The sequence below is a fragment of the Pelobates fuscus genome, chromosome 7 (genome assembly GCF_036172605.1).
Source record: "Pelobates fuscus isolate aPelFus1 chromosome 7, aPelFus1.pri, whole genome shotgun sequence".
NCBI classification, from domain to species: Eukaryota; Metazoa; Chordata; class Amphibia; order Anura; family Pelobatidae; genus Pelobates; species Pelobates fuscus.
Window position 1 is genome coordinate 147027894 of NC_086323.1, and position 22684 is coordinate 147050577.

Consider the following 22684-nt stretch of genomic DNA (forward strand, 5'->3'; position numbering starts at 1 on the left):
CAGGTCCCTTAAATATGTTTTGTGTAAAGATGAAGATTTGATTTGATCTATTTTTCAACAAGATCAATTTTCATTTCTAAATAGCACCAAAAAAAAATCCTAAATACCACATCAGTACAAAATGTTTCAAAGTATCTAATTCATAAATAAACTTACATGTGTGTCTAAATGTTATATTCATTACTAAATAAGGATGTACTTTGTGTCATTGGCAGCTGAACCTGGTATCCAGTGTTACCCTTTCAAAGACTGCATCTGAATCTTCCCCGCAAAGCTTACCTCATACCCCTACGACTCCAACAACACCACTCACTCCCATCACTCAAGGACCCTCAGTTATCACTACTACCAGCATCCACAATGTCGGCCCCATACGAAGGCGGTACTCTGACAAATATAATGTACCCATCTCTTCAGGTGAGCTGGACATTATTTGGGGTAAGATAGGATGAATTTGCACGTTTTTGGTGTATATATTAACTCTGACATTTGCCATCGTTAAACGACTCTGATTTTATACTTAACTCTTTATTTTTTTCCAATGTCAGATATTGCACAGAACCAAGAATTTTACAAAAATGCAGAAGTAAGACCACCCTTCACATATGCATCTTTAATTAGGCAGGTAAGTTAATCTTCATCTAAGATTAAATTTCTTTACACGAACACAACTGGGGATTCTGGTTTTCCAGGAAAATGTTTGAGACACAGGTGAGAAGTGAAGGTTTTAAATTCCAGTGTTGGAAGACCAGAGACGAGCAATAGGTGAACATATGTTTGCTAACCAGAAGGTTGTTTGTTGTGTGTTCAAATTAGAACACGTGTGGTTGTGCTTGTCTGTAGTTCCTTTCTGCTACTACAATCTGTTTGTAATTCATTTGAATTCATTAGACCCATTAGCCTAATGATCTCATAGATTTATTAGTGGTCACATTTTAAAAAAAACCTGACGTTACAATTTAGCTGTAAAAGATATATAAGTGGCTCCTTTTGGGGCCTTTGCATATTTTGGAAAGACTCCCAATGGTGACATTGCCGTTTCGTGTGCGGTGGCCCTGGGATGCAACAAAGGTGAGTTATACTATATTTACATGATGCTGTCCCCAAACAAGCTCTGCCATCTTCAATCGTCAGTTGCTGGCATCTAATCCACCAGGAGCCAATGTCAGTGCAGTGTCGGAGAGTATAACACTGATTTCTATAAAGGATCCAGCAAGACTGAAGGAGCCTCCATAGATGTTGTCTCGCGATGAGCAAGATAATGCCTTATTCCCACAGCTGTCGTGAGTGGTGGCTCTGTGAACTGACAAAAAATTGATGGTGTTAGCTTTGTCTCTTGTCAAGTTTTGTCAACTTGAGGTGGTAGTCTTATAATATCTTTTGACTGTGTTGGTATTTCAATGAAATTCCAACACAGTCTTTATGAGCATATCAAAAATATTTTATTTTTATGAAATGCTAATTCCCCCCCAACCCCCCCCCCCCCCATTTTTCCTGTAATAGAGACACTTTAAAATATTCTTCCTAAAATCGTGTAAAGTGCTTTTTTTATATATTTTTTTTTTTATTATTTTGTTTTAATATACAATATGCTGATGTTCTTCTGCAATAAATTTGGCATGTTTCATTCATCTCAGCAATTAAGATGCTAATAAGGTGCCATTTAAAGCTATTTTTTTTTTGTATTGATTTCTGCTTGTAATTGCAATAAGTGTGCAGTTTGTTAGTTATATTCCAGGTTGTTTGTGCATGTTAGAAACCATTGCTGATTTCATTTAAAAAAAAAAAAAAAGCCTTATTTGAGGTCCATTTTAATCCCAAGCCTATCGTAGCCAATTTTCGGCAAGACAGCCCCTGCTTTGTTCGTTGCCACACAAATCTAATTGTTTCCATACGTCTACATCTTTTTACGTGCCTGTTTTTGAAATAGATTTTAGAATTGCTAGTGTTTATACGAAGCTCGAAACCTTTTGCCGTAAGAATTTGGAAAACAGCAATATATAACATAATTGCTTTTGATTAAGTATTACAATACTATGTGATTATTAGAAAATTCATTTCACACAACAGTGAAAATGAGGCTGTTTAAAGATGGCAAGTCAATTATCACAAACTACAGTAATCTCTGATCCCTAGAATTAATCTGAGCTCTAAATAATTACTGAGCTTTAATCAGCTGGTGAAATGTTTTGCATTTCTCTTTGATTCGCTTTTATGAATGACTGATAAATTAATATTTCTACTAGGAAACAGAAATAAAAACTCAAAACAATTAGATAATTCCATTTTGAATGTTGTCATTGAACTGTTAAATAGAAGCATTAATCTCAGATTGTTGTGACGCTTGATTTTCTCCCCTTTCTCCAAATTATTCAATTTTGAATTTTTTTTTTATTTTTTATTTTGCATGGTATGGTCATGATTGTGCATTTCTATTTTTTTTTTAGCTTGCACGGTAGAATTTAGTATGTTGTGCTTATTTATAAGTAAAATATTTCATTTGGATACTGTAACTTCTTTCTTGTAAATGAAAAACAGGTCTATTTTCTGGTCTTTATACGGAAGACCTTAATCAAATTAGAATTGAACATTTTTCATTTGTTTTCTTTTAGGCTATTCTTGAATCTCCTGAAAAGCAATTAACACTAAATGAAATCTACAATTGGTTCACACGGATGTTTGCCTATTTCAGACGGAATGCTGCAACGTGGAAGGTAGGGGTGGAGGTCCATGGTACATCAGTGGCTTTGAAATGATAATGGGATGTGTTTTATAATACCCTTACTAGCTTAGGGAGACAGTAGAGAAGGCCTGCTTTACTGATACAGGATTGCAAAGAAACTATGCATGCAAACAGCATTTTTAAACGCTAAACTGCATTAGCCCAGTTCGAGTGAATCAGTGGTTTTATTCACCCTGATAAAACCACCTGTGCAATAAAGTCTTTTTATATATCTATGGAGCAAGCAATACAAGTTAAAGCTTTACTGTTTACACCACTAGTCCTCCACTTACCTACCATACTAGGCCTACACTCACTAGATTTGAAACAGATCACCATTAATTCTTAATTAAGCATTTTTGTTCAATCCAATACCCACTATTTATGCACATGCCGCTACCCAATAGTACTGCATTAAGTAACTTTGAGGCACTCATAGTCATGCTTATATACTGATTGAGACATACTTCCTAAGATCTTTATATAGATACTAGGATTTTACATTTAATCTTAAATGGGTAAATATTGCAGGCACATCACTTGTACTGCAAATACCTGTATCTGCTGCTATACCAGTGCTAACTAGCCTTTACATACACTTATCTTTAACATACTAAAACATCCTGGTCACTACATTCACATGCATGTGATTTGAATGCTATAAAGCATAAACTATAAATCTGATATTCAGGTCATTTAAAGGGTCTACAGTCACCAGAAGCACTACAGCTTAATGTTTTTAGAGAAAAGGCAGTGTTTATATTGCTGCCTAGGAACACATCTAGTGGCGGTCACTCAGACGGCCACTATGGATGCTTATTAATACAGTGCTCCACAGTGTGCCACACTGATGTTGAGAGGCTCCATGCTCTGCATGGAGGCGCTCAACGCTCCTCATAGAGATGCATTGATTCAAGGATATACTTGAATTTGATGAGGAGGTGCTGATGGGCACAGCATAGGAGACAGGCTCGGCAAGAGGTAAAATGGTAGTAAAATCACCGTTTCCATGTGATAGAAGAGGTGCTAGGGACCTAACTAGTAATTTTATCACTATCACTATAGTTTCAGGAATACATGTTATTATTCCTGACATTTTAGTGCTGCTAATGTTGTAATAATGAAGCCCTCAAGCGCCCATCCCCATTCCATACTATATCCAAGGTCTGATGTTCCTACCTTGCAGCTAGGGTTTTGTTACATCATTACACGGTCACTCCATGTTTCATTGGTTTGTCATTCTGTTTGTCAGTGATGGCATCGAGTGACCAGTTGAGAAACGATAATAAGACAGGTCTTGGAATTACTGATGTTTGGGAATTCTATTTCCCATGATACTAATTGCTGGCTAAGCATTATGGGAAATATAGTTCACAAACGTTTGCAGTGCTAGCATCATCCTGTAATGAGAGATGCTTCAATGTTCTCTTATGGGGGTTACGTTTCACGAAAATACTCGTACAAGCTAATATCTAAGCCACTGGTGGATCCACCAGAATTCATATGTACTAAACCTACTGAAATTATGGTGAAGTGATTTGCTAAATTTTACTTATGCTTTTTGTAAACTTGGCACTCACCCTACTGAGTGCCAGAGGGACGGTTGAAGGTTACTGCTAGCCCTCCCCTGGCATTGTGAGGGTGCATGCTGCCTTCATGGGCATGATTGTGTTTGTTAATATCTTTCATCCCTGACAAGCGTTGACTTATGCCAAGTTTTGAATGTTTTTTCTCCTGTACTTGCCGCAGAATGCAGTGCGCCATAACCTTAGCCTACACAAGTGTTTTGTGCGAGTAGAAAACGTTAAAGGGGCAGTATGGACAGTGGATGAAATAGAATTTCAAAAAAGGAGGCCACAAAAGATCAGTGGGTACGTCCGCTATGTTTGAACCGTATAGTGTAGTGTGTACCGTGCTTGAGGTTACATGTGGTGACAGACATAAAAAGCTGCGTTCACAATGTTTTGCCCAATGGGAAAACAAAACATGTCATCCCTGCCATTTTGTATGCCCACTGTACCCCCTGTCCTGCTTGGCTTTGTGAATGATGCCTCATGCGCTGTTAGCTTTAGGTGGCAATGCCTATTAACCCTCGCCAATCATTTGCTTATGCATTATTATTATTTCTTTTCCCTGTCCCCCCTTTGGTGTCTGTGCTTCCCTTCCCCCCTGCCCTGTATACGTTCTGCCCCTATTCCCTCTCCCCATTTTGTTTCATTCCATCCTCCTTGCTGCTGCTGCTGCTGCTGCTGCATTGGTCCCAGGGTGCAATTCGCACCAACCTCTCCCTGCATAAGTGCTTTATCAGAGTAGAGGATGAGTATGGGTCCTATTGGACTGTTGATGATGAAGAATTTAAACGTGGCCGCCATATTCAGAGAGGCCGTCCTCGAAAATACTGCCCTGATGAACACTTTGACGATCTTGTTGCACAGTAAGAGCTTTTACTTGCTTGGAGTTTTTTATTTATTTATTTTGCTCTCTGCTGCTCCCCTTTGCATGCTTTTTGCCAGCATCTCATCCAAAATAAACCCTAACATCTGGAACCTCATTATTCTATCTTTTGTTTCCTTTTTTTTTTCTTGTCCTGTCAAAGTCTACTGTCTGTTGGTTGTTAACTGTGATACTATGTAATTATAATGTGAATGACACCAGCATTACTGCCAAAACCGTGGGTAAAGTTGCAGAACGATTCCTAATGCAAAGGAATGGTGTCAGCAACATCTACAGTGGGCATTGTTTAAAAGCTGTTAAAAAAAAAAAAAAATTAATTTTTTTTTAAAAAGTTCTCTATCTGTTGTTAAATCACAACTCCAAACGTGGCAACTCACAGCTGCACAAACACCAGGGAAATTGTAGTTTAACAACAAGTGTAGAGTGACATTTTGGATACTCCTGACTTAAATCCTTATCTAGTAGGTTTTCTTTTCAAAACGATGAAATGTTTTCGAGAACTATAATGACGTTGCTTCTTTATTTAAAGCTGTGTGTCCTAGTAACATTATTTATGACTATTCCGCAACGTATTACCAGGTATTACTTTAAAGGTGTCATCAGTGTATTAGGATACATTCTTTCAGAGTTATTCACTAAACTTCACATTTTGGTGAATTAATTTGAAATGGCAAAACTGAGAGAAATATAATAGACCCAAGCTATCACTAAAGCTGATTTTGAGAATATTTGTAGATCAGCTATGTTTGCCTGTCTTGCCATTCACAATTCATTTGCACATATGTGGAGTTTAGTATATAACCTTGAAACTTTGTGATCTTGCTTGTCTGAGCAGCTCCACTTGGGGTGTTTTGGCAACTGTTGCTGGGAAGTGTGAATTATATATCCTTGTTCCATAATCACTTTAGCCTTACATAATGCTAATTATATAATGATGGATTAGTACTGCTGTATTTATTCAGAGTGTAAAGATACTTTCTCCACAAATGTGTAATATAATGATTATTTCAATTGCCTTTATTAAAAAAAGGGACACTGCAGACACTTCAACAATTTCATTGCATTGACGTTGTTATAGTGCCTGTGGTCCTTTCCCTGTAAAACAAAATATTTAACTAATTAGAAGGCTTGGAAGCGCGGCTTCAAGCCACACCTCCAAGCCCTCCAAATATGAGATCCAGAAATCTTATTTCCTGACTCTCATACCATAGCATACCGTGACATCACACACGCATGTGTAGTGCCATCACGGTTTTGCCAAGAATTCAGTTATTCTCTATGGAGGAATCATCGGCCTCCAATACATTTATTGTAAAACAAAAACAACAACAAAAAAACACTATATATTTAGTTTTGTGAAATGAATTCTTTTGGTGGCAGTGGGACCAGTCCCATAGTACTGAGTTCCTTGCCTCCTGTGTGTCAATTAGGATCTGACAATATTGCATTTATTGCTCTTTTATGTAATAATGAAAGAAATGTTCTGCTTTATGCCTACAGAGAGGATAGACACTGGTAGGTAACATGAAAAAGCTTATTTTTCTATATGCAGCTTTATTGTTTTTGCACAGTAATTATACATGTTGCGAGAGACCAGAGCTGTAATTTTCGATTACCATCTCGCATATTGCCTGCTGTATTGTTCTTAAACCAATCCATGCAACATTTCTGTACAGCTCTGAAGCTTGTTTAATATCCTAAGCAAAATACTATTGTGCGACTTACATTTTTAAAGTCTGACTGTTAATAAAATCATAATCTTCCCAATTGAAAAACACTATTTGTGTGTTTTTTTTGTGTGACTGAATAAATTGTCACTTAAGTGATTTATATTGTGTTGTGTTTTTTTTCTTCTTCTTTCTTTCTCTCAATTTATGCAGTAACCCGTCACTGATCAAAAATATTCAGACCAGCCACGCCTACTGCACACCTCTTAACGCTGCTCTGCAGGTGAGTTGAACGAATCGTGAGCGGAGCGTCCGCGTACGTCTTTTCTGCTTATTGCAAAATATATTATCCTTTCTCTAATTAGATATTAAATTTTAATTCTGTTAAACTTTTTTTCTTAAGTGCATAAAGGATTGAAATCCCCGCAGGCAGGCACATATCAGTCTGCCTCAGCATTAGTCGAATGCTTAGCATTTTGAATATTGTAGCAAAAAAATTAAAAGTTCACTTATTAATATTTATCAGCAGTATGATAATTTCCATCCTCTTATTTCAGAATTTCACTTGAGGCAAAAATACCACAAGTGTAATTACTCTCGCACAGCTATTAATGTGCGGAATGAAAGGATACCGAGTCACGTGACCTTACATTGTTCCAGGGTTTGAGGAGAACACAATTTATTTATTTATTTTTAAATATATTCATATTAAAAATCTGTTTGTCTAAAAAGTGATTTTCTTTTCTCTCGTATGTCTAGCAGTTGTTTGCAGGTTTCAATTTTCAACGCAGTTTTGTTTAGTATTTAGTGTTTTATTTTATGTCATAAGGCGAGATGGATGACATGATCACATTCTCTCTCCATCCCCCATCTCCCCATCCTGTCTTTTTTTTTTTTATCAGAATAATGCAGGAACATTCACAATTATCTTTGAATTGTGTTGTTTTGCTGATTACAGTAGCAATTTCTGCTACCTCCACCGGTCACTTGATATGATACCACCCTATATGTTTGTTTGAGGGTGTAAAACACTACGGTAGGGCGTGAAGCTATAATGATGAGGCATATAGAATGTATAATAAGTTTGTTTGTACAAAAACAATAGAAATAGCTCATGTTAGAAGTGACAAGGCGTCTTGCGTGTGTTTACTTTATAGTTTTGTGTATGTGTATCTCCTGAAAGATGGCTAATAATTATAAATGTGAGAAAACCATGTTAACTATTATTATTCTATTATATCTGCAGCCAAAAAAAAACTGTTAGGGGGGATTGGAAATATCCAAGAAAACGTTTCTTCTACATTTTCTTTAATTATTAGAAGTCACACAGTGACAAGACTGAAATGAAGGAATTGTAAATATCATTCATTAGTTGCTTACTGTCCCTCGAGTCTTGTGAAATATGATTTTAAAGGCTGCTCTGTCTGTAGAATACTATTAAGATTACAAGCATAATTTACATTCATGAGGCTGAAAGGCAAAATGAAATGATCTTCCATTCTATCAGAGTTCTTTTCTTAACGATGACTAATTCCAATTAGTATGCTCAGCAGACTTAGCCCTGCTTGTTTTGGAAATGTAACATGAGCTGTTATCTTCATTAAAGATTGTGTTTTCTAAGCGCCTACTTTTAATAAATATATATATCATATGTATATTTAATACATCATTTGTCCGTGTTCCAAAATGTGTTGGATTTTGATATTGATTGCACAGTACTGATAAAAACCTTTATGTTGCAATTTTATGCTATTTTCATTGTTCTGAATGCCCTGTAGTGCAACATTGAATTCTAAGTATTTATATATTGATCATATCAAACTGTGTTTATATTTATATATATACACGTGTATAATTGTATTTACTTATTTATGTGTAGATATATATAAATATGTATGTGCTTGCCTATATATTTTGCATATTTATTTGCAAGGATGCAAAGTAATGTTAGCCTTACCTTAAACAACCAAGTTTTTTTTTATTTCAGTGCTGTTTCTCCCAATATTCAAAATGTTGCACTTTTTCGTAAACATAATTAATAGTTAATAGAACACATGTCTTCTGCTCTGTGTGGAACAGACGGGCATTTTACAGATTGCCTAGACATTTTCTGTAATGTCCTCAGTGTGCTGTGGTTGTGAAGATTTAAGGCTTGTAGATGCAACGTAGATATTCAAATTGAGACTTGGACCGACCATCGTTAGCCAGTTACTCATCAAATTGTTTCAGTCAGCGGCTTATAAAACAGCTTATAAAACTTTCCCCTTCATTTAATTTACTCTTGGCAGGCTTCAATGGCTGAGAACAGTATACCTCTATACACTACGGCTTCTATGGGAAATCCAGCTCTTACCAGCTTAGCCAGTGCAATGAGAGAAGAGCTGAACGGTGTGATCGATCATGCAACCAGCAACGGCAGCGACAGTAGCCCCGGCCGCTCCCCTATGCAAGCAATGTAAGTGGCCAGTGGAATATGTCTGCAACAACAGAATTGTAATGTAGCATTTTCTGTATGTTCATTTACCAGGTCACATGGAATTTCACAAAATTCTGTTTAATTCCACTATGTGAAACAAGTGTTTAATCACTGGTTAAGACAGTCAAATTGGGAGAAAATAATCGACATGAACCAGGCTGATAAAGCTATATTTTCCAAATAGAAAAATAGTCTGAATATTTTTTTCTTTTATGCACAGGCCAGGCTGATACTTGGATTTCAGGGTTGTTCTTTAAATACAGGAATATAGCCTGATCACATCTTTGTTAAATTGAGTAAGCTCTCATGAGAACATTTATCTAATTTGAGCAAATACGCTGAGTTAGGCGTACAGAGCAATTCTGTGGAAATTCAAACATTGCACTAATCACCACGGACAATGATGGAATGTTCTTGCTGATTGGTGTAGATTTGGAACTTTGCTCCAGAATTGTTCTCTATAAGTAATCCACTTGGCCTTTTATTGCTCTACCATAGTGATGTGTGTATATATATATATATGTATGTGTTTTAGCCAGTCTCTCGTACAAGTGGCTGTATGAGAAATTATTACATTTTTGCTAATAATACTTACATGTAGAGGCATGTCACTGTCAAAAGACAAACCAATTTGGCTCTTTTGTGAGACATTGTTCACTAAACCACTGGTTAGATGACTAAACCACTGGTTAGATGACTAAACCACTGGTTAGCTAGTATGACCAGTTGGTGGGTCCTGAAGACATGTCAACCTAATCTGACAACCTAAATGAGAAATTACTGGTTGTAGCGAGATGCGTAATGTGCAGTTAATCCAAAAAAGCTAAATGAGCAGCCCCTTGGATTTACCAGCCTCCAACTGAACAAGTTGGCTGGTTAATATTATGTTTGCTAATCTCCTATGTTTAACAAATTTGTATTTATGAGGATATCAGTATCTATTTTTCCTGCATTAGGGCGCCTCCATCTTAGCTCAGCCAACGTTATAAACTCTGCACAAAGCAGTCATTTGCATTGTATTGCCTGGCTGTGTTTGGACTAAACTGGATTGTGATGTCATTTGCTAAATCTTTCATCTAAAATTAAAAGAAAATGGAGAGCCACATGAAAAAGGTTAATACAAGTTATAGGTGTTTTTAATGTCTTATTCAGAGAGGGAGATTGCAGAGAAGTGATGGTCTACTGTTCGTGTACATAATAACTAGCAGTAAGACCTCCAATGCATCATGTGATGCCTATGTGGTACCATGATTACATAGAATCAGAAAATTCATTATTGAAGCCTCCTAGCTGCTACAGCAAACTCCCATCAGGGTTATTCACTAAAGTGAGACTTCAAAGTGAATTTCAAATTTGGCAAGTTTGGCTGAGAGCAGTCAGCTGATGCTCTCAGCCAATCAGTGACTCTCCATTCACTAAACTGGCTTGGAAAGAAACACCTTTTCCCAGTGCATTTTGTGCATGGGGAGTCACTGACTGAATGAGAGCATTAGCTGACTGCTCTCATCCAAACAGCGGTGCCACTGCGACACTCCGCACTTCCTGATTCGAACATTTTGGAAGCCAAAGGCCGCCAGGGGAGAGTGGACATGGCTGCTGGAGGCAACTTTGGGGTTAAACTGTTCGATAATAGTTTAACCCCCTGAGACAAGAATGCCTCCTGAGATAAGAATGCCTATGGGGCTCCTGGCACCATAACAACTTAATTTAGATGAAGTTGTTTTGGTGCCTGAAGTGTCCCTTTAAGGTCAAAATAGCCAAAATGGTAAAATTCTCTTAGTCAGCTATGCTTTCAGTTCATCTATTCTAGGCTTAAATTTGAAATTCAGTTTGAATTCTCACTTTAGTGAGTAACTCTGCTTAATGCATTTCCTCCAATGTGCGCCTCTGTAGTAATAACGGGAAACTTGAATTTCTGTTAAATAGTTGGAACAGCGCTTTTCCAAAAACATTTCAGGAATATGTGCTAAGTCTGCTATTATGCCCCAGTCAGTGAGTTTTAAGCAATTCTCTTTAAATGTCCATGCTCTCTTTGACTGTTTGAGTTTGAATGCCATTCATTCCACCTTTAAATATCAATGGTTAAAGCATGTTAGCTACCTATTAGTTAAAGATAGAGGCTATATTTTTTTTTTCCTAACTTGGAAAATGGGGTAACTTGGCCTGATGAGGTTAAAAAAAACAGGCATTATTTGATCGTATCTCCTATACATTCTCCATGTATAAGTAACAAAATCTATAAAAGATGAATAAAAGCTGGAAATGTAGTTTCAGTAAATGTTTGTACAGTCGGTCGAGACATAGTTGCTTTGCATACTTGAAGAAGAATTTACCATACTTTACAGCCTGACACAATATTTTTGGATTTCTTTTTATTTGTTTTAGCCATATAAGTGTAAATGCAAATTAGACAGGTATCATATTTAAAGTTATTACCCTCAGCAAGACACGAAGCTGATTAATTGCAGAGGTAATTTTGGTACGGTAATACCAGCTAGGAACATTTCATGCTAAACTGCCATGCAAGCATCCTCTTAAAAGCTGCAGTAAACAGTTATGATGCATCTAATTTTGGACTATCTCAATAAATTAGAATCAATCAAACTTTATACTCCTAACATTTTCCCTCTATTACAGTTTTCATATGAGAGACAATATTCTATTACATTTGGTTTTTATGCCTTTGCGATTCTAAAATTCTACAGATCTTGGTATCCCAAGAATATATTTCAGTATATCTGTAAGAGTTTGGAGACACAGTACTTTTATCCTAATAGCTAAAAGTGGTACCCGCTGAGGGAATGCTCCACGCTGATAGCGCCACGGCAACGCAATTCTTTGTAACAGCCGTAGGCTTCACAGTTCCATTCTCAAAGTGGACAAATAAAAGGATTATTGAGATGTGGAATACATAAAGATGTGTTCCTGGCAAAGCTTGTTTACTGCCAGACTGTTTCGAAAAGCAGTGCACTGAGGCTTGGCTATGGAAATCAAAAGTTCTGTGTGGATATTCTAAAGCCTGGCTTTCTTTTATATCTGTAAGGAACAACATTGTGTGTATGTAACTATGCACTGCCATAGCTAAATATTAGAAACTCCCTGTGATTTTCATCCGTGGCCATCTTTTGAAATTATGCTGAGGGATGTCTTGTTAAAAGTTGCAACAGTTGAATGAACACTTGTGCTGATTCAATACCTCTTAGCCTTTGCATTTGTGGTCTGATCAGTCAAAGACAAAAGTTCTCCGTAGACTAGAAGCCCCCAGAAAAGGTGACGATTGCACAGTGAAGTAAAACCTCAACGAGATATCTCACAACCTTCTGATTTATTTTATAACAGCATATTTCAACTTTCAAACACGTTGAGGACTGCATAAGAGGTTTAGGATTAACATCACTTTGTTTTGTTGAAATAAAACCTTACATGGTCTTAGATTAAGCCCTGCTTGCTGAGTATTTGCATACTTTGTCCAAAGTATTGATCAACATGACCCACCAAGTAGCTTTTGGGTTATCTAATGTGGTTGCAATAAATTGGTAAGAAAGTATTGCTGACAAGCCTGTAATTTGGTAGGAGGGAGTAATACTTAAATGTTTCTTTCTGTTAAAATATAATTTTTGATAATTTCACTTTTTTTGAGCAGAATCCATCAGTGGTGGCAGGTGAAGTTTCAAGCTTCTGGGTAGCTAGAATTTGACCAATAAAATTTGATCCCATCCTCTCTATTAACCATGCCTTTTTACCTGTTTGTATGAAATGTCAACACAGCTGTCACACGATAAAAACTCTACTTCTCAATGTCATTTGTTTAAGCTTTTGAGTGCCAGAGATATTACCAGTAGATTTCAAAGCAGTGTGGCACGGAACATGGTTAACACTCAATATGCAGGAAACTACTTAGTCAAATGAATTACGCTATTTCTGTCCTAATGCGATAAATTATGCTAAACATATGACATTATTAAAATTGTCAACACAGACAAAAATATAAGAAAGACTTTCAGGACAAAATGGTAATGGTATGTACCTGGGAACCTCTTAGCCATACAGTTACAAATCCCACATGATATTGCATACAACCTTTACATTACAAGCCAGACACACTATCTCTAAGCTCAGACGTGGCATAGGTCATTTCAGAAACCACGTTTCGTAGCAGAATGAATACGAGGCACCTAAGCTACAGGCCCAACTACGGTCAACAGCATCTTCAGACAGCAATCATTCATTATCAGACAGACTGTGCCCTGGAGGAAGTAGGGAAGGAGAAATTGTAGCACTGCAGTGATTTATGGAGTATGTTGTATGTTTAACTTTTTTAATGGGAATTCACAAACTAACCCTCTTCCCAGGCAAACATTGTCCTGAGTTGCATATCACGCAAAAACACGTTTTCTTTATACGGCGGCTGTATTCAAGTCTGAATCCGTAAAGTGGCTTGTTAGGGTATAGATGTTATTGAAATAAGTGTGGTAGGTAGCCTCTGATTTTTTTTTTATTTCGTTGGATTCGTTGTAGCTTTTAAATCAATTTTTTTATGTAGAGGTCCTAGAGTTGGTAACTGATCATGAAAACAATGCTCTCAATATGCACATATGTGATGCAGTCCTTTGGTATAATAAAGAGCTAGGAATATATGTTTTATAAAATGTATCTAATAAGGGATTTGTTTACATAGGGGCTTGTTTTACTTGTATAAAAACACCCATCTACCCCTTCCTAACAAAAGAAACACAGGCTTTGCCTGACTATATCCCTTGCTGATTTCAGTCTATGGGTCTTTTTCAGACTTCTAGAGATCCATAGACTAAGGCATCCCCAACACTATCAGACTTAATAGTGATTTCACAATCACCTATTGTTTGCAACACAAGGTAAGGTTACACTGGAGATTATTTATTCATTGTGGCTGGGGAGAAAAGAATGCCTATTTCAATATATGGCTTCTAAAATAAATAAGAATGTATTGTGTAATAATAATAAAAACTTGGGGAAAAATGTGGAATATTTGTGATTTGTATAGTAATGAGTAAAAAAAAAATGAATTACAACAAAATGTAATATTGTCACATTTAAAAACGTTACGTATTTCACAATACAATTACTGCTTATAAAAAGAAAAAGATCAGTCTAAATACTTAAAAATCACAACACTGTATGGGTTTTGCAGTGCAGATTTATCATGCTGCTACAGTAATACATCAGCAGATTACCTTTGATAGCGCTTGTTAATGCTTTTATGCTTTTTAAAAAGTAAACAACCTTGGGAAAGTTGTTAGACGTCGCTGATCTAACGACAGAACAAATGCTGCACAGTGCTGCACCATCCATTCTGATGCTGCAAACTCAACAACGCACACATTTGGGGATGGTTAGAGTAGAACAACATGCATTACAGTGGATCATTTATAAGGTTAGGTGGTACATTAAGATAGCAAAGTTCTCCCATGTTAATCTATATGTTAATCTATAAAATGTAGATAAAATACACAAATGAACATTATTTGGGTGGGATGTACACCTATTACATATTACGATAATTAAACATTTTGAGGTATAAATAATATTGAGCCCTAAATTTACTGATTATTTTACAGAGCTGGTAACCTGAACACACCACGAATGTGATTATGGTGATTTTGTTCTTTATAATTCAGCGGCATATTCTGTAGTGTCGTACAAACAAACAGTATATAGCAGAATATACATACCGTGGCTTGGTACCATGGCACTTGCTTTCCAGTGAAAGACATGAAAGCTGAGATGAGTCTTAAGAAACCCACTATCTTACCCAACTTCTTTCACCCCTGCGAGTGTTTGTGTTGTTGTTTTTGCATTGTTGGATTGGGAATAATCAACCCATGGAAGAAGGGGGGGCTGGCTTGTGTGTCCCTATAGTTCAACCTCACTCATCCTGGATAATCATTTCAGACTCTATTTGGCTTGTTGTCAGTGGCCGTGTGTGTGCATAATTCACACCATGTACATTCAGTTAAAGACTACATGATAATTATACTCCACTGCAACTGTAGTGTCTGTGTGTATGTGTGCTAGTGTATTTAAAATGTTTCTGTGTATAACAAGGACGGCTTTCAGTAAGAAGTGTTATAATGGAAAGGAATCCATCCAACTGTTAAGATGGAATTTTTTTACAAAACACACACACACAAACACACACAACAACCTATCAGCCAAATGTTTGTAGAACATTATATTCCGATATATATTTCATAGGAGAAAGGTGCTACCCAATTAAAAGACAAGATTAATTTAATTCTTTCAAACAATATATTTTTAGGCCCTACTTTGAAAAGCCCATTGTATGGCGAATGTGTTTAGTCTTCTTCTCCTACGTTTCATCTCTGACGTGAGATAATGTCAATAAAAATGACACTTTCCTTCAGTGTTTCAAAGGCCAGGCAGTGTTTACGCATTCCAGTATTTTGCATGACAAAAGCCACTCAGTGCTGAGAAAGTAATTGCTATTTGTAAAGGCAGTCCTGTAAATATGATTTACGTGCAACATTTCTCTGTTGTTATCATAGCTGTTATGTACGATCAGTCCGATTCCCCTGTGGGTTATTCCTGTGCTCTCCCATAATGGGAAATTTGGCAGATCTCATCTCCGGAGTGCATCCCTTTTGCCCACCATGAGCTGGGGATCATGTTTTTTCTTGTTTACCGCTGACAGTATTATTATTCTCGTTAGGACTGGGCTTTCTTATCACATTGTTGTGTTGAGCGAGCCTTTTTCCTCTTCGTTTGTGTTTCCTGGCAGAGCTTTTCTTCCTTTATTGACAGTTTGTAAAAATATGCATTAATTTGGAGTTTAAAGCATGTATCATGGTGTCTCCTTGCAGTGTTTGCTTGAAGTTGATTAATGATAGAACCTCACTTGGGGTCGTCCTCTGGAGGGTTTGCTCACAGGTTCTGCATGTTAACTAGAGAAACAGAACACACATTAAGCAATGATTACCCCAGCCTCCCTGCCTGCCTTTTCATGCCTTTTTTTTTTTCTTTATGGAGTCTCATTTAATTTATCTATCTGCTCCTTGTTTGCTTGTGCCACCAGTAAAAACGTGTATTTCTAATCAAGCAAATTCTGCTGCAATTGTTTTCATCTATGGGACTTTCTCACAGATGTCTGCAAATGTAGAAAGTAGAGAGCAGTGCCTCGCAGGACAAATCAGGTCTAAAAACAGCTTGTTTACTCAGGATGTGTAATGAAAATATAAGTGAACCTTGTTTTGAGTAATACAGGTAGTTCTACAAAAAAATATTGGTTATCGGTACACTTCTACAAAAGTGTCCTACTTGTCCATCTTCAACATCTTACTAAAGATACCTGACACCAGTTAAATAAACTTGCCTACCTATGTAATAGTAAACTTTGCTGTGGACGGGCTAAAAAGGGCTACACTATCTTGGGATTGATTATGAAATTAGAATTATTTGGTTTTTCTGACGGTCACTGGGATGACTACTTAGTTTCTCAGTGCATTTGTCAGAAGATATCTGTTTTAAAATGGAAATATACAGTTTAAAAAGTATAACAAATGGTCATGGACATACACAGGAACTTGCTGGAATTGACTTGGGGACTCTAAGTTTTAGATTAATTTATTCTTGGAACCAAAAGTGGTTCATTCATTTCTTGGAACACCCCCTTCCTGCACGATAGGAAGAGGAGAGGAAGCTCTCTGAGCATGTACATTGTCAAAGTTCCCAGGTACAGCCAGGCAACTGAACAACTGAAACATGTATTGTGTGTTTTTCCAGAAAAATATTTTAATAACGTTTTTTTGGTCTGTTTTTAAGGCACCACGTACATGTGAAAGAAGAACCGCTGGATCCTGACGATAACGAGGGCCCACTATCACTAGTAACAACAGCCAATCAAAGTCCCGACTTTGACCCTGACAGAGATTATGAAGATGAGCCTGTAAATGAGGATATGGACTGAATTACATCTAACGTCACTAACCTGAGATTGAAGGCAGTCCAAGTTTGTGGGGGTGGGGGGGGCTTCCTCCTTTATTGTATAGGCTGAAGGGACCCCAGACCATTCGACAACTTAGACATGTGTTCACTCGTAGTGCCATCAAGTTCCCATTTGGGAGTATTTTTGATTTTTCTACTTTTTTTGTTGGAAAAAAAAAAGGAATTTGTACTCTGTGCATTGGATGGACTTGTTTGGTACTTGGAAATTTCCTCTTACAGGTGACATCAGTGTTGTAAATTTGCTAAACTGATATCACTTGTTCATTCGCAGCGGACTATGGACTGCATTACTGCCAAAACGGACACGGAGGACAACGATATACGCATGTACATCTAAAATGCAGATCACCCCTTTGCCCAGGTTATAAGGATTCCAATGGACAACGTATTTGCACAGTACTGCATGTTATATTGATTATCACTGCCTTTAAATCAATTCTTTTGCTTCCATTTTGGGATGGGGATGACCTTTTATATAGGTATGGGACAGAATGAGAGGCAGAGGAATTTATCCCAAACGTAACATATTGCATTTGTTTTTTTCTCGTACTACACCAATTTAAGTTCTGACCTCAGGCCTCTGCTTCAGGCCCAAGGCCTCTCTGAGGCACAATGTTTTCTGTACTTTGTTATGAATGTTGATAGGTGTTTTTATTATATGAAGCTGAATGTCATCCATTTGTTTTTAATTTTAAGTCATCCATTCCAGCTTTCTTCAGTAGCCATATTATTTACCCCACAAAAACAGTCAAAATAAATGTATAGGTAAAATCATTCCATTTTAATAATAATATTACCAAAAGGACCCAAAGCCCGAACTACCCGTGGATTATCTATGTTACACTGCAAGGACCGAATGAATGACAGTCGTAGATATAAGAAGAGATAAATATCTGAAGTAGACAAAGTTTGTTAAAGTAAAGCAGTATTCTTTTAGGTGTTGTCAGTAACGGTTTATTAAATAATAGTTAGCACTCACAAAACAGATGGCACAAAACCATAATTTGTATTTCCTAATTTTACTTTCATTTGTGTATCGGAGACAGAAGTGATGAAAATGTCTTTGAGGCGCTTGGTCTATTCAAGGTGTTGCCAATTTGTCGGTCTCCAGCTGCCTATTTTACTTAGTTCAAAAATATTTGAAGTTCGGCACCAGCTGTCAAGTTAAAATGGCTCTGTCACCTCAAACTTAAATTTTTCCTATTGTTCCTCTTTTCTTCCTCTTTAGAAATGCGTTCTTCTTTTCTTCATTTCATTTCTCCTATTTCTCTTAAAACCATCAGACAAAGTAGGGACTACCTTGTCTTATGTATTTTTCCAACACTTCTTGACAAAGGATGGCGCTTAAAGCATGCTTCACTCTTTGTTAGGTTGACAAAGGAAATTAACACATTTGTCAAGGGTGTTCCTACTTTTTCCTATGTTTTTACTAGAAATAAATAAGAAATGAAGAAAAGAAGAACGGATTCTGAAAGAGGATGAGAAGAGGAAACAATAGGAGAAAGGTAAGTTTGAGGGGACAGAGCCACTGTAAACATTCATGCTACACTATTACATGATCGTTTAAGACTTAGAAAAATGGATATTTGTAGAATATGTTAATAATATGGGCTTTGTGCATCAGAAACTTATAAAGCCACTAACAGTGCTCTGGTGGAAAAAGACTGGTAATTATTCATGTTTATGAACTCTTCTTGCACTGGCAATCTAGGGGAAAAAAAAAAAAAAACAATCAGCACTCTAAATTTTGTTCCAAAGGGGTAGAAAATTCCTTGACTCCAACATCACAAATATATTCACAACGGAACAGGATTACTGTATTGATGTAGCTTGCAAAATATGCTAGTTAATGGAATCAAGCCTTGGGAAGAGTGTGATGGTTTATTTGTGCCAAATTTGCATTCTATTTAGGTTTAATGGAAAATCTTAAAACTAATTCTGAAAAAAAAAAAAAGAAGAAGAAGACACAATGAATATAATGAACCTGTAAATCACTGCTTTTGTCATGGTCATTAAATGCCCATTCCTTTTTTTTCTATGTTTATAGTGAATATTGGTAAATTTATTTTTTTTCTACAAATTTCACTTTATAATGTTTAAGGTCCCCTGCACACACACATAGTTGTGTTTTACAGTAAGTATCACTGGTGTTTGTAATCCCTAGTTACTGCAATTTTAAAGTCCCTGCACAATTTATTACCTCAGGTAGTGCTCCCTGATCATCCCACAGCTATAGCACTAGTGTGTATTCTGCGATCTTAATGTGCATTTTCAACATTCTCCATTATAAAGCTACGCTCGCTTTTCTACTCTGAGCCTAAACGTTATGTAACGTAGATGTTTTCTCATCATTACGACTGCAACACACGTTGTTGCAAGACTGCAGACTCCATTCCCTCACCACCCCAAAATCCTTCCGTCTCCAAATTCTCAGACGTGTGTGTTCCACAACCACTTTAAATCATTATTTATTTAGGAACCTCGGTTGATCTTTATACTAATTAATATTTCTTTCAGATGTCAACCTCTATGCTGTTGTTGAGGTTCCTCTGATGCTTTGCAGAGCAAGGTTTTTTGTTTTTGTATTGTTTGTTGTTTCTTTTTGTAACTGGTGGCTTTAGTGGTTCCTTTGTGACTTCTTGTTTTCTTTTGTTTTCTTCCCCCTCCGTAAAATTACCAAAGATTTTACACAACTGTAAATTATGTTGTTTGTTACATGCTTTATATTACAAAGCCAAATATCCTCTTGTTGTTGATCAAAGGAGAGCAAGCAAATCTAGAATGGGACCACCAGTGATATAGGAAGTTTAGTTTTAAAGTTTATTTCCATTTATGTGTTAAACCGACCATATAAGTCTTAACCAAAGTTGATGTTTTTGTCTCTGGTGTGACCAAACCATATCTAATGTAAGGCTCAGTATTGGAGAACTCCACAAAGTGGTGGACATAGCAAAGAACCTGTATGTTTCCTTTGCCTGGAGCTCTCTGCTTTCGTCCTCCTCCTCTGGAGGTAGGCAAGAGATTCTGTGTGAAAGAGCACAGCCACATTGTTCAATGTGACTAGAGCCACCAGTGACATACTGGTCCTGCCTCTTAAGGGGTTGAGATTTGGGATTTTTTGTTTGGGGTGTAGATAGAGTTTCATGCATCTACCCCTACCAGAGGAAAAGTGCTTTCACTGCAAATCATGGTAATTTTATTTGAAACCCAGAAACTCCTGAGTGAATTACACTGAAATCACAGGTACAGCCATTTCTATTAAAATGCCACTGGACGTACCTGGTAAAAAAATAAAATAAAAATCTTTGAAAAATTACTGCAGTAAACTTAGAACTGCAGTTCTATTTTCTGATCAATAAATTACAGATGTAAAAATAAAAACAGCTTTTGAGATAAATGTTAAAAATTAATTTTTACTTCAAAGCATGCATTGAAAATATTTGAATACAACTGTGAATAATGGACGAATAGAAAATATAAGCTATCACAAAAGACAATTCTAATCCCCTAAAGCATTAACATTAATGAACATAATCAGTGATTTAGATAAATAGATGTCACAATTGACCAATCACTTATTCTCATCAAGTATAAAGGCAATTTAAAAAAACACCCATGTGTCCAATATGTTGAGAAAAAATAATATAGAAAATATTAAGTACAATAAGGCTTACTTTTTCATTAATATTAGTACATATATAGCCCCCAACATTGTTGTCCTGTTAATCGAACCACCGGTGAGAGTGGTAAAAGGGGACATGCCAGTGATGCAGATTGTGACAATGGCACCACCCATAGAGAATGGGGGCAGGTCAGCCTGGCGTGAATGAATTGCGGGCTGTCTGCCAATAACTCTGGCTGGCCCACTAAGGGCAGATCATGCAGGGTGCACTGTCTACGCTTTTTGGAGATGGATTCCTGGTGTTTTGCTTTTTGGTACAGTGGGACAGGGCCCTAAAACCAGGACTATCCTGTTTAATATCATGTAACTTGCCTTCTGGGGCTGACATCAAAACAAGTATTTTAGCATGGCTAAAGGTGGTAAAATATCTGTCGTGAATGTTCAAAACACTTTTGTAAATGAAAAAGTATCTTTACACACTAAGATATGCTTTTGTTTTTTAATTTTTTGAAGAACAGAATTACTTATCCCACGTTAATTGTATATCCTATTCCTAGCAAATTTCCTAGGAAAGTTTGATATATCAATATTTTTTTAGGAAGATGTTTTGCCCCGCTTTTGGTCTGGTGTGTACAACACCACCTCAATGTTAAAATAAGACATAGGATAAAATACAGAAGGGAATTGTACTTAACAATAAAATGAAATTTAAATTCCTTGTACCTTACTACAACAACTGTAATTTCAAATTTTATGTGGATATCATTATATTCATGTAATTGTATTGCATTTCCTTGTTTAAAGAGTATTAGATTTTTTTTATTTTATTTTTTTAATTTTGGTGAGATTTATGTCTGTTTTGCCTGTAGGACTAGCAGGCCTTAAGCAATCAAATTATGTTTTTGAGTATTCACGGACTTTTACGGTAGAGTGCTGTCTTTCTGTTTAACAGTGACTAGGGAGTAGATGGGTAAAGTTCTGCATTTAAAGAGGCAAGTAAACTCCTTTCTTTAGATCAGTTGCCATAACTTACTGTTTAGGCATTTTTCTTTTAGCTCACATCTGTAATAAGTACAATCATCAGTAGTCATTTCAATGTTTGTCTTTATGTTCATTTATTTTCCCTCAAAAGCGGAAATTCGGGTTTTGTGGGCACTAGCCACAGTTGTGTGAACCTGTAAAATGACCCTTCTTCTGCATCATGGGAGGGGGGATGAATGGTTGGTTCCAAATTAAAACGGTGATTGTAGGCTGGTAGTTGTCCTTTCGTGGTATGTGTAGCTACAGTAAACGTAACTGTATTTGTAACAGTTAGTAAGCATACCTCATTAACCCTTTTAAGGAATGAATAAAAAAAAATATTAAAAAAAACATTTCACTAAATTGCACTTGGTTGTGTGTCTTGCATGCTTAGTCTAAAGCAAGTTAAAAAAAAAAAAAAAGTTGGTTTGCTTTAACATATCACAGAAGTGTAAAATTTGCAGCCAAATCAACAAAAAAATCTCAGGCTTTATAACATCCAGCAAAGTTCACCGTAATTTCAAATTTTGCAGTCCTGGTTCCATGATTGTTACTTCCGCGGTGATTAGGTTTCCCGTACTGTATATAAGTTTTCATGTCTATATGAATATTTTTGCCGAAGGGGGTAGTTAATGTTTTGTGGTTTTATTTTGTTATATATTTTCAATTTTTTTTTTTTTTTTATATATTCCTTGCAAGGAAGAAATGCATATTTGTTTGTC

The 22684-nt window shown here is 36.5% G+C and overlaps 1 protein-coding gene across 7 annotated transcripts in view; it reads left to right on the forward strand.

Annotated features, from left to right (window-relative positions):
* Nucleotides 1-21644, forward strand: part of FOXP1 (forkhead box P1) — a 691275-nt gene extending 669631 nt beyond the window's left edge. For all 7 annotated transcript variants that reach the window (XM_063426766.1, XM_063426763.1, XM_063426764.1 and 4 more), the window contains 7 exons: nt 216-438; nt 549-625; nt 2613-2714; nt 4472-4593; nt 7057-7126; nt 9132-9298; nt 17138-21644. In XM_063426766.1, the coding sequence (XP_063282836.1) occupies nt 216-438; nt 549-625; nt 2613-2714; nt 4472-4593; nt 7057-7126; nt 9132-9298; nt 17138-17282 (906 nt within the window). In that variant the 3' untranslated portion in view covers nt 17283-21644. The remainder of the gene's footprint in view (nt 1-215; nt 439-548; nt 626-2612; nt 2715-4471; nt 4594-7056; nt 7127-9131; nt 9299-17137) is intronic.
* The last annotated feature ends 1040 nt before the right edge of the window (nt 21645-22684 follow it).